Source organism: Numenius arquata, chromosome 1 (genome assembly GCF_964106895.1).
Source record: "Numenius arquata chromosome 1, bNumArq3.hap1.1, whole genome shotgun sequence".
In the NCBI taxonomy this organism is placed as follows: Eukaryota; Metazoa; Chordata; class Aves; order Charadriiformes; family Scolopacidae; genus Numenius; species Numenius arquata.
In genome coordinates, this window is record NC_133576.1 from 108,527,215 (window position 1) to 108,543,857 (window position 16,643).

The 16,643-nt window shown below is 37.9% G+C and overlaps 1 protein-coding gene across 1 annotated transcript; it reads right to left on the bottom strand.

Moving 5' to 3' along the window:
• Nucleotides 1-7,142: 7,142 nt before the first annotated feature.
• Nucleotides 7,143-14,986, bottom strand: CCDC122 (coiled-coil domain containing 122). The gene is made up of 4 exons (XM_074159218.1): nucleotides 14,873-14,986; nucleotides 12,253-12,651; nucleotides 10,959-11,075; nucleotides 7,143-7,307 (listed from the first exon to the last, which is right to left on the bottom strand). The coding sequence occupies exons 1-4, from the start codon at nucleotides 14,984-14,986 to the stop codon at nucleotides 7,143-7,145; spliced, it is 795 nt and encodes a 264-aa protein (XP_074015319.1).
• Nucleotides 14,987-16,643: the final 1,657 nt, after the last annotated feature.

Genomic DNA, 16,643 nt, shown 5'->3' on the forward strand with positions numbered 1-16,643 from the left:
GGAGATAGCTGTTAGAACCAGCCTCCCACTGGTCCCCAATGTAATATATGGAAAATATGACATTGAATGCAATACATAAATGAGAAGCTTACAGCCTAGGAAATCAATAGGGAAATACAGAGAAATACAAAGAAAAATATATGGGCTTGGATACATCTTACCTAACTTTAGATATCAGAATACAGTTAGTTACAGTGACCCTTCACTCCCTTTACAGTCAATTGAGAAAAACAGGACTTTTTAGGACACAATTCCTGTCATCCTAATGCAACTATATAAAGCAGTGCAGATGAAACATCCCCTAGAAGTGTTTCTTTCCCTCCACGACTATAAAGGACCAACCAACAGCTGTAACTGTTGAGATACCCAAGCTCTCCTCTTCCAAAATGTTTGCTTGTTTTTCCAACTGCATCAGTTAACCTAATACAAATGCATTAGCAATTAAATAAGTCTTAGCAACAGTATCAACTCATAACTTGAGATATGGTAATAATTTTAGCAGAGATGTACGAAAGGTAGATAGCATGTTTGTACTGCACCAGAGCAGGGCATTCCAACCCTTCAGTAACTGCGAGAGATATGACAAAACCTGAGGGTAAAATTTTAATCATGAGACCTAGATAAATTTTATCCAAGTTGGCTGAGAAGGCTGCTGGTCTTCTGATGTAAATTTTATATGAATGCTATAAAGTCAGAATTCAATAGATTATAATTCTGTGCCAATACTGAAAAAGAGAAAGGTGATAAAAGTAGGTAACTACATGATGGTTAGCCTGAAAATATCCTCCCTCTCCCCTCAAAAGTCCCTGTCAAAGTTCCATCCTTTGCTCCAGAGCACATAGCCATAAAATAAACCTTTAAATAGGGGTAAGCAACAGACTGGCTGTGCCATTGCCGTGCTTATCTCACACAAAATAGGCATTTAATTGAGTCTTTTAAATTAAGGGTAGTTGCTCTAGGATTCCTTTGTAGTCACTGGAAAGAGGCAGACTCTGCCATAAGGCACGCAGGCACTGAATCGGCTGCGGGATGCCTTTCTCTTGTCAAGTATATTGGGTGCCTCAAGCGATGACATTCATACCTTATGTTTAAGCTTTCCAGAACACTGACCTTGAAAGAGAACTGCAGTTTCAGGCCAAAACATTGAGCCCAGGCAGGGCTATTTAAGAAGCCTGAAAACACGGGTTTATATAATATGTTGTAAATCCATAACTACCAGCCATAGTCAGTTTTAGTCAGCTATAAGTCTGACGTAATCTTTTTGAAATATATTTTTCAGCAAACAGCAGGAAGCCAGTGATCTTAAACAGAATAGTTCTTACTAAGAGGAAAGTGATCTAAGGAAAAGCTTGTAGAAGACTGCTTTTAGCTCACAAACCCCATTTTTTTAAATGATTTTTAAGGAAAAAAAATTGAAGTCCTTCTATTTGTAGTGGAAACTGCATTACAACTCAGATTGGAGCAGAAGGTCTGAGGAAATTTGCCAAATTCTTCCTTTTTTAAAAACAGATCAATAATTAAGAATAAAAAAATCAAATCCTCCAGAAGTTGTTTGCAGTTTTAACAGTTAGAATCCTCAGAAACTCCTCTCAATCCTGTCTTTTTAGAAATAAAACAGCATGTAGGAGTATTCACCATGTTCTGTAGGAATATTAATTATTCTTACGGTAAGTATTGATCTTCAAATCGAAACAAGTATGAAAGGTGCCTTTATGGTGTAAAAAGTCATTTCACCACTAGAGGGAACTATTAGACTTTATTGTCGGTGGGGAGAAAAGCGACTGCATTTCAAACTATCAGTGCTAGTTCCACTCCAGAAAAGTCTTCAGAACTTCCTTGAAAACACTGCAAGTGATATATTACGAAGATTAATATAATGTGTAGATGAAAAAAAAAAATTGAAGCTTTTATGTGACATTTAGTCAATAAGTTTTGAATATATAGTGTATGATATTTATAATAAAATGAGAGATTAAGAAGGTTGCTGCTCTTGTAAAGATTTAGAAAGAATTTTACTGAATTATGTAAAACTAGACTATGTTAAATTAAAAAGCTACTGCAAAAAGTAGAAACACTCATGTAATTTCCTAAAAGGAGAAATCTGTTCAACACAGAGCACTGTCCTTTGCTCATTATTGTAGCAACTGTTTTCAACTAGAATTATATTTAGTGACATGAAAAAGTGCCACCTCACAGAATCGCAGAATGATATGGGGTTGGAAGGGACCTCTGCAGACCATCTAGTCCAACCCCCCTGACAAAGCAGGGCCACCTAGAGCAGGTTGCACAGGAACGTGTCCAGGTGGGTTTTGAGTATCTCCAGAGACAAAGATTTCACCACCTCTCTGGGCAGCCTGTTCCAGTGCTCTGCCACCCTCAAAGTCAAGAAGTTCCTCTTCATGTTCAGATGGAACTTCTTATGTTCAAGTTTGTGCCCGTTACCTCTTGTCCTGTCACCGGGCACCACTGAAAAAAGACTGGCCCCATCCTCTTGACACCCACCCTTCAAGTATTTATAAGCGTTGATCAGATACCCCCTCAGTATTCTCTTCTCCAGACTGAAAAAACCAGGTCCCTCAGCCTTTCCCCATAAGACAGATGTTCAAAGCCTGTAATCATCTTTGTAGCCCTCTGCTGTACCCTCTCCAGCAGTTCCCTGCCCTTCTTGAACTGGGGAGCCCAGAACTGGACACAGTACTCCAGATGGGGCCTCACCAGGGCAGAATAGTGAGAGGCTCTGCCTGCTTTCATCCAGATAGGGAATTTGCAGCACAATTATCTTTCTTTTTGGGATAGAGAGGGTAGAGATTTTGTTTGTTTATCTTGCTTTGACCCTTGCAGTTTGCGTTTTTGGGGTTTTTTCCTTTGTTTTGTTAGGTTGCTACATGTTGCTTCCTCTAAATACTAGAAAAAGCCAAGTGAAAGAACTGAATGTGGTACTTTAAGCAGGCTGTGAATTGTTTCTGCTTGATCCACGCTTCTGAGGCAGTTCATTGCACTGCCTTAACCCTGCCCCTGAAAAAGTGTTTCCCTCCTACAAAGTAGACAATTAAAAGAAAAATATTCCAGTACTGCTTGGAATTCCTCAAGAAGTCAGTGCTTTGACGTGACTCAGAGCTACATGCTGCAACTGCATTTTGACAATGATATATTCATGCATTTCAGAAAAGTGGGTAAGAGTTCTGAAAGGTTTTTTTTTTCCACCCTCAGCAGCATGACATACCATCAATGCATAGAGTGGTCATGATTTCTTCCTCCTCTGAAGCATCGTGTATGAACCATAGTAGAACAGCACGCATTACGTACTGTCACACTCATGCACACAGCTTTGTGAGTGGCTCTCCTGAGGGCCAAAGCAAACTCTGCAGCAGAGGCAAAGCAGCGTAACATCAGTGTCTATCCCCAACTCACCTTCCCCCTTCTGTTGTGTATGACATGTAGCCTTGGTGAGAGCAAAGATCTTAGCAGGTGTGTCTGTATTATCCAACACATTTCTTCTGCTTCAGCACCTGAGGCTGTTGGGTCACGTGAAAGGGTTTTATGTGGAGTGTCAGCTTACAGCATGGGGAAATCCTTCCCCGTAGCACCCATCAGTACATTTGCTGCATCACATGACACGACCCAATGGCTGTATTGTTTCCCTGGGGAGCGTGGAGTTCCCCAAATATTTTCCCACTCATTTACATTATCTTGTTGGAATCGATCCAGCTTCCTGTACTTCAAACTTTTGCTGAGCTGTGAGTAGGACTCATTGGTTGGTAAGTTTTTCCACACTCTTATTTATTTACATGTCCGTTGCTGCTTGTTGCCGGTTTTGCTGTTGAGAGTGGGCAGTCACTCCTCTCCCATTGCCTGCAGAGAGCCGAAGCCAGGAATTCCTCCCTTAGACCCACACCCATCCTCAGAAATGACTGATATGGGTTTGGCAGCACGATTCTCTGCTGGGAGCTGGGAGAGCCTTAAGTAAAGAACACAAAGTGCATTCACCGATTTAGCCTCCAAAAATCGTAAATCATTCTCCTACTGTCTGTGCTTGCTTGCTAAGAAAAAAAATAAAAATGCCCTGAGATCAACCTACTACTGTTCAACATTGTACCAAGACAAACCTGCCTCAGCAAGTTGCCAGGATTTGCTGGAACTAGACGTTTTATAAAAAGCTACATACATTTCTTTTTTCATATGTTGTACAGAATACTGATAGATTAGAGAAGGCAGTAATTTATATTTCCTTGTTTCAGCCGAGTTTTTTCCCAGATAAGGTTTTCTCCCAATTAACTGCAATTCACCAGTAAAATGTTTGTGCCTTTCTTGCATTTATTGTCTGTTAGATATTAAATGCTAAACTTGAAATGCTGCACATGGGAAAATATATAAATACTGCATGATACAAAGTTCTGTTTAATCAGAAGTGTGCAAAATGTATTTGATCCTGTAAAATGTGGTGTTTAGCACATGAAACAACTGAATACAGACTTCAGGTGTACTCAGTGACGAAACTTTTACAAGTTTAGTGGGGACTGAGGACAATCAAAGCTCAAAGATTAGAGACGAATCAACTCATCTCTAATCAACTCTAATTCAACTTGAATCACGTGTCAAGGCAGTTGAGTTAAACACTAATAGTATGATTATGTGGGAAGAGCAATTATAATTGCGGCATTTAACTAGGACAGTGATACAGGATGACAGTAACAGTCAGAGTCCTTATAACAAATTATTTCAAAGAGGAAACAGACTTTTTGCAATGTGGTGGACTTTGTACTAAACAACATTTGTATTAGAGTTCATACTCTATGTAGTCAGCAAGGCATAAGTAAAATGGATTAGGGACTGGCTAACACATTTCCACAGATAATTGTTAAAGAAGCTCCAAAATGCGAAGGGGGTATTCATAATGGGACTCCACAGGTATTAGTATTAAGACCAATACTAATATTTTTATTTTATATGGAATTAAAGATAAGTTTAGTTCTAGTAAAATTTAATTATATGAAAGCATAATAGTTATACGTATCACAGGCACACAGTGGAACTAAATAATTGAACTATAGCTACATTTTGTGGCAGGAAAGCTGAGAAGCTGAGGTGTACTTTTAATTTCCAAAGCTTCCACCATTCATATGGGGATACAGCTAAACCATGCAGCAGCTCCCTTCTGGCCTGCACAGCTGAGTTTCTTCTTGGGAAAACCAGGATGTGAATTAGAGGGAATCACAAGTGGCCAGGGCTCTTTTTTGATAGAGAGTCCAGCTATTACCAGATGTAGGGGAATCCTGTGTAGTTAACTGAGGATTTGAGACACAACTCAAGAGAAGTTTAGTCCATTTAAATATCTATATTGAAAAAGTAAGTTTTACACTGAAGAAAAAAGAGGAATACACCTTTGATAGTGAGGTCCCTTGAAGAGGGTCAAGGGTCCCAGTAGACGAGAACATGAGCTCTCTTGCAAAGTACAGAGCAAAAATGAGTATTAGACAACTTAGGCCTTGGACAATAGGGAGGTAGGTCTCTGTGTAGGAGAAGGGAACATTTCCTCTGCACACAGCATTAACACGAGTATTACATACAGGTCTTGTACTCACCTTTATTAAATTATATTAAACAATTTCAACACAAGTACAAAAGAACCATGAAAGTAATATGAGATACTGAAACTTACTGAGATTTACGAAAAGGAGCAAGGAAAGTGCAGGTCCAGCAAATTATTCGTATCACATTACTGTTACTATAGCATAGGATATTGAGGTTTTCATTTCTACGTTATTGTTTTAATGAAAATAGCCTGGTTGATAATATTGCAAAGGAAAAAGACCAAGCCAAACAAACCGGAGAGTACAGTAATGTTGAGACAGAGCCTTCATGAGTCAGCATATTGCTTAAAATAACTTTACATTCAGTGAAGTAACATATTAAGGGAAATGTAAATATACATGAATATATGAATGTTCTAACCAAAGTATTAACAGTATTGCATTTTAAATTTTGCTTTCCTAAGCTAACAATATATGGGCAGTTTAACATTTTCAACAGTAAATACGCAATTTGCTTAAATCTTCATTTTATATTCAGGAGTAAAGATAAATCTAAATTATTCAAGACAACACCTCAAATAAAAAGCTACTTCCATAGAACAGATGTTACGGGTTATGTCCAGTCAGAACTATTACCTTAAGTGTAGGAATAGGGAAAGTACTATAAATTCCTCAAATGCCAAGCACATAATAAAAGTAAGACAAAGAAAAATGTCTACTGTTCACTACTATTTTAACAAGAATTTTTAATAGGTCATCATTTATGTTAAGAATCATCTTACCTAACATTAAGCACTTAGATGGCTAGTACTAATTAGCTAAGATCCTCTACAGTCAATCACCTACAATGCATTTCTATTTCTAGAGGGTGAGTTGTTCCATTTTAAAAGCTGCCCAGTAGTCTCTTTACCTACTCATTCCTCTTTGCTAACTTGTAACAGACCAGTTGAAGCCAGATTATCTGAAGACCAGTTCTGAGCGTACTTGTTCCTAAGCCTTTTATAGCTGGAAAGCCTACGTCCTCCCTGTCCGCCATGCTTGGTCACCCTGGCCAGATACAGGGCAAACAGGCTATAACATCCTCTATACGAATTTCCCACACAGCAAAACACAGGCCATTGCAGCTTTCAGAGTTCCTTACTAAGTTGCAATAATAAGGGATGTGGACAAAAGATCTGGAATTTTGGTATCTCAAGAATGCAAATATACACTGATACTAATTTCTCTGTGGGAAAAACAATGTAGATCTCAATCTTCAAAGATCTAATCAAATAACAAGGAACTCCTTAAATTTTATTTGGTTGACTTCAAAGGACTTTTTAGATAAAATTGGCACATGTTTTGGAAGCACCTGGATATGTTAATAACTTTCTTCCTGAACAGCCTCTGGCTACAGTAAAAAATAAAAGTGAAATTATTCTGAGGCATTACAGATTGAACATAGCCTAGTTTAGGCCACAGAATGAAAGAGAGAAAAACTTTAAAAAGAAAGAAATCACTGAGCCTTGTCCCAGCGATTGGGCTACTTTACTATCTATAGTATTTCCAGAAAAAAAAAAAGCTACTCTGTCTGGAAAAGGTTGCTCACTTTGTAGCTTTGTTAGGTTTGTTTTATATGCTACTTTGTAACTCCACTACTCCAAGACACTTTCTTAGTTCTGCTGCCTTCTTCTCCAACTGCTGAATGTTCCAGTGCCATTGTCTTTTATTTGAATGGAGTTTGTTCAGTTGGCAATGCAAACGTTTTAGAATAGCATCATATCTTTTATTTTGTACCTAATAAAATAGAATAAAATTCACTTCAAAATTTCTTTCAAGTAAAACTATTTACAGAGGTGGGTTCAGCTCACCGAACTCTAAGTGTAGATCCTGATACTTGACCAAGTCCTTCCATGTTCACTTTATAGCTACTGAAGAGACACAGACATCTAGGAAGCAATTCATCTGACTTATTTCAGATGTCTGCTTGAGGACAAAATGAATCATGCCTCTCGTTCCCACTAAGGGAAAGAAAAGCTCTGTCCCACTAAGAGCTTAGGTGAGGAGTTCAATGTGGATATCTGCTCTGTAGATGTCTAAACTTTAACAGAGTAAATCCCACCCAAAGAGTCAGCATCTCACAGATGTAGCAACACTTTGTATGTGGAAGATTTCAGGATCCAGAGTGAGATGTGAGAAAGGAAGAAATTTTTAACTCTTTGACAAGTATGTTTAAGTATAAATTAGAATACAAATGAGGTAAACCAGATGGCTGTAGTAGCATCTTCACTGTTGCACTGCACTTAAAAGATATGTTTGTCTTAGAAAGGCAATACTGTGGCAATGCAGTACTGTATCAATTTTACCCTCATTGCTGCCTTATGCAAAGAATGGTTGCTGCAGACAACCCTCTGAAGATTTGTATTCTGAAGCATAAAAGCATGAAACACTCATTATAATAAAAATGGAAATAATGGGTATTCATTTAATGAAAATTTGGGCTTGCTTACCCTAGTTTGAACGGCATATGAGTGATAGTGTATAATTATTCTCGTGTCTGCTTATTGAAACATTATTACGCTGTATTTAACATACACACGATGATGTACAGCTGCACCAGAACTACAGCATTGCTAGTGACTTCCTGGAGGTCTTGCTGCCCAAACTTCATGTATAACTAACTCTCCCTTCACTAATATTTTATAAATTACACTGCCTTATTTTACTGGTGATGGGTTGTTTTTCTTCATGTTGCCTGGCTCTCCACTACAATCCTTCACAACTTTTCAAGGGATGCTGTCAGATTCACTCATCTGGATGAGTGCTTGCAGGATGTGAACATCACTAGGACTGCGTTGTACGACACTGAAACATCTATGATCAATATTATCTGCTATTTTTAGAAATGTGTCTCTAGCATCATTATTGGAAACTCTCTGGCACATCTGCTGAGGCAGGGAGCACTCATACACTTACTGGACAGAGGAGAGGGAGGACATTGCTCTTTTTACTGCGCCTTGTGTACATAAAAGTTAAACATTAGAAAAAATTGTTTGGACACTCAAGCAATCTTCACTACCGGGGTCCTTCAAGGATAGGATAGACAAGCATCTTCCAAGAATAATACAGCCACACAGTGATGTGAGGGAAAGAGCCCAACTCCCTAGTGAACATCTTTCATTAGACCAGGTTGCTCAAAGCCTTGTCCAGCCTGACCTTTAACACTTCCAATGATGACCCTGGGCAACCTGTTGAAGTGTCTCACCAGCTTCATTGTAAAAAAAAAAATCTTCCCTTTGTCCACTCTAGATCTACCCTCTACCAACCATTTAAAACTGTCATTACAGGCCCTGCTAAAAAGTCTGTCTCCATCTTTCTTACAACTGTCCTTATATACTCAAAGGCCACAATAAGGTCTCCCTGGCTCCTTCTCTTCTCCAGGCTGAATAACCCCAACTCTCTCAGCCTGTCTTCATAGGAGAGGTGCTCCAGCCCTCTGATTATCTCTGCGGTCCTCCTCTGGACCCACTCCAACAGATCCATCTATTTCCTGTGCTGAGGGATCCAAAGCTGGGTGCAGTGCTCCAGGTGGGGTCTCACCAGAGTGGAGCAGAGGGGCAGAATCACCTCCCTCAACCTGTTGGTCACACTTCTGTTGATGCAGCCTAGGATATGGTTGGCCTTCTAGGCTGTGAGCACACATTGCTAACTCATGTCCAGCTTTTCATCTACTAATGTCTCCAAGCCCTTCTCTACAAGACTGCTCTCAATCAATTCATCACCCAGTCTGTACTGATATTGGGGATTGCCCCGACCCATGTGCCAGACCTTGCACTTGGCTTTATTGAACTTCATGAGGTTATAAGGAGGCCAGTTACTTTTGGCCCATGTAGTGCTAGAAGGTGAGAGTCCATGCAATATATAAAAGTCCTATGACAAGCGCTGAGGTCTTGAGGTGAGGTCAGTGTGCAGATTAAGACACCTAGTTGTGTATGTGACCTACATGTCTACATTCCTGTTTTGGTCAATAGAAATCTAGCCAATGCACACTATAAAGTCTAGAAAGACCAGATTATGCAGCTCACCCTACTGTAAACACCTACATATGGCCAAATGAATTGATCTCTAGAATACATCTGTCGCACTGACTCCAGTGGTTATAAAGGAAACCTGTCTGACTCCTGTGTAGTCACTTCCAGGCAAACAACCACATTTAGGTGTTGGCAGTCTGCAGCTGAATCCCACCACTGCAGCTCAATGGAACCTCATCCATGTGTCAAGTATATTATTTTATTCCCATGCTTGGCTTGAGTATTCTTTCCGGGGGACTGCTGGGTATTAATATCTCTGCCTGACCGCTGTCAGTTTTTATATTAAAAATTGGATTGTTTTCCAGAGAGCTCTTAACAGAAAAAAATACACTGAAAGATTCCATTTTTAGACCTGCTTCCTTCCCAGACAAAAAGATTGCATAATCCAAACAGAAGAACAGGTTAACCTTCACTATTTAATTAAGTTTATTTTGATTACATAACAGAATATTATTTTTAGGCTGCCTGATTTCACTTTGAATTTAGAGAACTTTCTTAGGAGTATTTGCCTTGATAATAAAACATTTTCTCAGATGTTGAATACCATAGACTTATTATAAAGTGGCTTTTCAGTTTAAAAATTCCTGCTGTTCCCTATTACATGAAAAATGATTCTTTTTTCCTCCTACATTTTACAATGGGCAATCGAGCTAACCTTAGATCAGTTAATCTTTATATTATCAAGCTTTGCTCATTAAATTTTGTGGCAGTTATTTGAACTAACAAGATAAATGATGTGAAACTCCCAAACTAAAAACTATCTAGGCATACAAAGTATTTTAGTAAGGAACAAAATGTAAAATATAGTTCAATTATTTAAAAAGAGAAGGTTTTAACTATTTATCAGAATTTTATCTTGGCAGCTAATTAGGAGCTGCTGTGTTATCCCTAATTTAATGTCAACTCAAATTAGGGAGATTCATGGGAAGTCCATTTTCTTGGTGCAATTGATTCTGCCATTGATGAGTTATCAGGAACCATGAAACAAGTCATGAATAATCAAGTCAGCAATGAAATTTAAAGTATTTCAAAATTATTACAGAAATTTAAAAACGTGCATTTTGCTTTACTACTATTCAGTGACCTCTTTCTTTTCAGGACATAATTCCAAAAGTTCACAGCTGAACTCCTTCTTAAGACTTAAGCAAAAATGTTCTTAACTTCATTTTTTCTCATTATAGCAATTAAGTTCTTAATTTTAGAAAGACTATCAGTATCAAGAATTTAAGATAGCATGGTGACTATATATACTTGAATAATGCATGGCAAGGAATGGTGTGTAAAGTATTTAAACTTCATTTACATTATCTACGTTCTGTCAGGCGAACTGTAATTATATTTTATTCAAATGACTCACCTCAATTTCTTTTCTAAGCTTAGCATGCATTTTTTTCTCTTCTTCCAGAAAATCTGTTTTTTTATTGATGCACTCTTTCAATGTTGTGATTTCCCTTTTTAAAAGTGTAATTTCTTCCTGCAGATGTAAGTCAAGACACAGAAATCCCCTCCTTAAAAAGTTGCACTGTACATCTATTAAACTTATTAAAAATGTCCCATTTTAACAGTATCTCTTCATTAATAGAGATGAGATAAAGATCTATACTAAACAATTTCACAGTAAAATAATTAATTACAATTAAATTAATAATAGTTTAAGAACTGTAATTAAAATTAATAATTAAAGTAACTTATAACATGGCTTTAGATACTTAAGAAGATTACTCTTGATCTGAAATACGCAAACAATGACAACAATACAGGAATTTGAACTCATTTTGGTGGTCTTAATTTTGTTTAAACTACAATTTATTGCAAAATCAAAGAATATTTAATGTAATACTTGAGACATTTTTCTTTCTCATAGGGAAATACAATGTTAATGGGTCTATATTTATCAATATTTAAAGATTTGCTTGTACAACCAAATTTTCATCAGTTTACGTAAATGGAGTAACACCAGATTTTCAATAATGCAGGTTGCATCAAAGTTGGAATCTATGATCCCATTTCAACTTCACACTTGTGTTTTTTCATATATTAGTAAAAGTTTTGTGGTGAAAAATTCCTACCTGGTAGTTTTTAGTAAATATTGCAATTAGGGTCAAGTAAAAACAACACATATTTAAAAAATAAATATATTTTTCCTCTCCCTTTCTTTCTGTCACCATCTCATCAAATCTACCTCCTGTTGGCAAATAGCTCAACTGTAGTTTGTTACCTGACAACAAAGTTAAAAGAATACTGCACTCTTACATGAAAAATGCAATAAAATGGCAATGTTTCACAGAATTCTGAAAAGTGCTCATGTAAGTTTACCCAACAACCCAAAGAAGCCCACAAATAGTTTGGTAATGAGATAGTTCAATTTACAGCTCTGTAATTCTTTTTTTCATAGCTAAGTTCATTCCATCACATACAATGAATCTGACTTTTACAATAATATACAGATAACAATGGCTGATGATTTTATATGTTTTTTTTACGGCATATCGAAGTACAAATTTCTTCAATTAATGTAACATTATAATTTATCTATATCTCCCATAGTCCCCCATGAACTGTAAACATATTAGACAAAATAAGCATATTAGTTAAACTATGTCAGAATTAATTTACACAATAGGAAAAGAATCTACAAGGAAATATAGTACCTGCACTTGTTTTATAACAGATCCTTCTGGATTCTGGAGATCATGCTTTAACTCCTCTTTCTTTGCCTTTAATTGTTTAACAACAGCTTTCTTTTTAGCAAGCTCAATCATAACAGGCATTTTACTTTCCACCTCCCAAAAGAGATGTTTATGAGCCTTTATTTTTTCCCGATACTCATTATTTCTTGCAAATGTCATCTCAAACTCTTCTTGTACTGTTTCTGCATCATGCCTCAGCTTTAAATTTTCAGAATATAGAGCTCTGACTTGGGCTTCTAGATTTTCACAGTGATATTTTGTCACTTCTATGGCATCATCTTGCAGGTATATTTCCCTTTCTGTTGTCTTCGTTTCTAATAGAATAGAATCCATTTCTTTTTCTAGTTCCTGAAACTTTGCCTGTAAAATATTTCAGTGTCTGCTTAAGAACATTTTTGAGGGGATACTAAGTATCTAGTTAAACACTGTAATTTATATTTATTCAACAGTCTTCTTTTTCACTTGTTTAATGTGGCTTGAATGTAAGATAATTAGAGTTCCATCTCCTAAAATCATCACCTTAGAGGCACAATGCAAGAATACTATCTTAGATTTCTCCCCTTAGATTGAGTCTAAAATATGAAATAAAGTAACCTTTAAATTACTTTAAATACCTCATATTTGCAAGATACATAGGATATGACAGATCAAACCCAATCCTCATGTTTGTTTAAAGCCAAAATCTGGTTAAGTCCAAATCAGACTAAAAATAACTTAAGATGTGAAAAATCACTTAAAAACCCACACAAACACATAGATGGGTGTTCGAGGTGATCGAGCTTAACTCGCCTGTTCTACTGATGTTTTTTATCTCACCTTCATCACAGTAGTACTTGAGAGTAGGATTAATCCCAGCTATTTTAACCCCCTAAGAAATTATGCATCTAGTCCTAAAAAGGCCTCCACATCTTTTCACTGATGAGAAGTGAACAACTCCAGGAAGCAGTACTTCAACCCATCATAAGAAGTCTAAGATGGGAGGGCTGAATTGCTGCCTCATAAATGTTTATCCCTCTTTGTTGACTACCAAGGGAGCCTAGATGACTAATATGGGTTTAACGTCTGACTTGTAGGTGATGTAAGCTGGCTATGATGAATCCCACCCAAAGTAAGAGCCAACCGTAGAGCATTAAGTGAGAGAATTAGCATTGTGATTTATGTCACCTATTATCTTTTCCCTAATGGAAGCAATGTGAGTGCTATGAAATCTCTTACTCAATGTCTTGAACAGATTAAGACATTATTAACTGGTAAGAACAAAAAGTTTCTGCGTAACTTTTAATTTGGAAATCTTGGGCTACAGTTTTAGCAGGATTTGTATCAGTGCCAGCCACCATTTACTGAGGACAGGAAAGCAAAAGATCTTAATGGCAAAGATCTTCAGTTTTGGAAGGAAATTACTGTTTTCCATGTATGCTGTGACATGAGCACATGGGAATAGATGCAAAGATGAAAACGCAGTTCTGCATTCTGACTTTAAGTTCTTAATTATTATTATTTTTTCTCTTCTGCTAACGTTAATGTTTGTATGGAATTTCCTGGATTTTGGAGTTTTTGGAAAGAAAAAGGAAAAGGTGTGGAAGAGGAAGAAAAGAAATGAGCTACTTTAGTTACCTAAGGCTCTAAAGTCCTGTGGGGTTTTCTGAAAACAGAGATGCTTGTTTAAACTCTTTGATCACAAATCAGTTGTTGCAGCGTCATCATACTATATTACGAGATGGTATATCATTAGGAGAAAACTTCTTGCGAGGTGTAGCCAGTCAATTGACATTCCTAAGCAATAAAAGTTTTCACCACTTCTTAAGAAAAGTTATCTTTGTACAAAATTTCAAACATCATTTCAGTTTTAGGGCTATTCAGATGTTATAATTGGAACTCTACTGTTTCGGTTTGCATTCTCCCATGCTCAAAAAACGCCTGAATGCTACTGTGTCTTTCCTCAGACTCAAATGTAAGTCTCAATAAAAATTTGATCTCAAAGGTAAAATAATTGAAAGCTTCATAAATTTTGTGAGAGATGAGAACATAAATTTTTAGTCTTCACAAAAGCCACATGTATTCAGTGTATATTACTAAATAAAACCAGTATTTAATGACTATTTAGGATACCCACTTCAAACACACAGAAAAAGAGTATTTTGTATCAAAAAGGTGCTAAGAAAAAATGCTAAGTCTGGTGATAATCTGCCAAAAAGGATGCTTCCAAAATCCTTTTTTTTTTTTTATTAGTTTCTCAGGAAATCACCACAAAAAAAATGTCAAAGAGCTCTAACTTCGTATTGATTTTTTGTAGGTTTACTCAGTGTTTTGGGGGCTTTGGTTTGTTTTATTGTTTCCAAATGAAAAAATAAGAGCTTCTGCTAAAACCTTAGTCTTAGCTGTGTTGCAGCCTTACAAATAGCAATACACATACACAGTTTTGGCTAAGCCTAAATACCACATACAGGAACAGAACAGCTGCCTTACACTTAAATGCAAACACACAGAAAAAATTACCATCAGCTTCTCTTGTTCATAGGAATACTTCCCCATCTAAGGAAAAAATTAAATTACTTAATCTACTCTAAATAAGGTTTGTTACCTGCAGTTGGAAAAGAACTATTTTGCTTTTTTCTATCTCTGACGCTTGTGAATGCTGCTGCTCTGCAACCTGTTTTACAACTTCAATTAGTGATGGAGAATTTTGCTTGGCCATTTTAGACAAAAGTGCGGAACTATAAGGACATAGAAAAAACATGAATTGTTTTATCTTCATTCTATTTAATTCATGACTATTAATGAAGGATAGCAATATTAACACCTTTCCTGTGGGATCCCAGATCAATACATTATTTCATTTGGTTCATTTTGTTATTAACAAGAACAGGTTACTAATGAGTGGACGCCCAAAGTCAATGATTAAGAATTATAATTCTTTCTTGCAGAATTTTATAAAATAAACTATTGCAATGTTCTTCTGGCTTCTCTGCAGAATAGATCCTCAGTTTGTGAATACAGTCATAGCTCTTAAGAGCATCTTAAATGCATGAGAGCATGCTCTCATACTTAGCTTGAATGTTTACATTATTGCAGTTACCATACTGTGTCTGCTATACTAACTATTAAACTATCCTTAATATTAATATAAGATAAACTAGAAATTGAGAAAGCACTCACACTGAAAGTCAGACTGAAAGTCTGTAAAGATGCCCCCAGTGACTAAAAAATATTTAGTAGTATTTTTTTATCACTTTGGATAGAATAAGGTAATTAAGAAAATCTGTGTTGTTATACAAAGTGACTCTCAGGAAAATGAAACAAGTCTGGCACATACAAAGCCCATCTTCAGGCCCAATGCATTAAATGGCATTCAGAAGACACTTGTGCCCTTGTGGCCAAGAAGGCCAATGGTCTCCTGGGGTGCATTAAAAAGAGAGTGGTCAGCAGGTCAAGGGAGGTCAGCCTCCCCCCTCTACTCTGCCCTGGTGATGCTGCATTTGGAGCACTGTGTCCAGTTCTGGGCTCCCCAGTTCAAGAAAGGAACTACTGGAGAGGGCTACAAAAATGAAGGGAATGGACCTCCTCTCATACAAAGAAAGGCTGAGAGACCTAGGTCTGTTTACCCTTAAGAACACTGAGAGGGGATCCCATCAATCCTTATAAAAAAGGGCGGGGTGTCAAGAGAATGGGGCCAGACTCTTTACAGTGGAACCCAGAGACAGGACAAGGGGCAATGGGCACAAACTGGAACACAGGAAATTCCATCTCAACATGAGAAAAAACTTCTTTACTTTGAGGGTGACAGAGCACTGAAACAGGCTGCCCAGAGAGGTGGTGGAGTCTCCTTCTCTGGAGATATTCAAAACCTGCCTTGATGCGTTCCTGTCCAACCTGCTCTAGGTGAGCCTGCTTTGGCAGGGGTGTTGGACCAGATGATCTCCAGAGGTCCCTTCTAACCCCTACCATTCTGCAATTCTGTGACCTATGAACTGTGCCTGAAGGTTTCTAGTCTTGACTAGGCAACCGCATCAATCATCTTATATTTAGGGCTGCTGCAACGGTTATACCGGCACTCCTCACTTCTCCCTACCCCGCTCGAGCACTCCACACCCCCAAGCAGGCCTGCTCCTGCCGCACGCAGTCCCAAACCCTCCAAAGGCACCGAAAGGCGAACAGAGCGGAGCCAGGCGCCCTGCCACGACGACGACACCTCCTTCGGCTACCTACCCAGCCACCGCCGGGTGGGGATGGCGAGCAGCGCTGGCCGCCCCCTCACACCGTCGCCGCCACCGCCACCCCCTCAGTGAGGGGAAGGGGGGGGCCGCAACGGCCGCCCCGACCCCGCCCCTTCCCGCCCAAACTGTCGCGCGCGC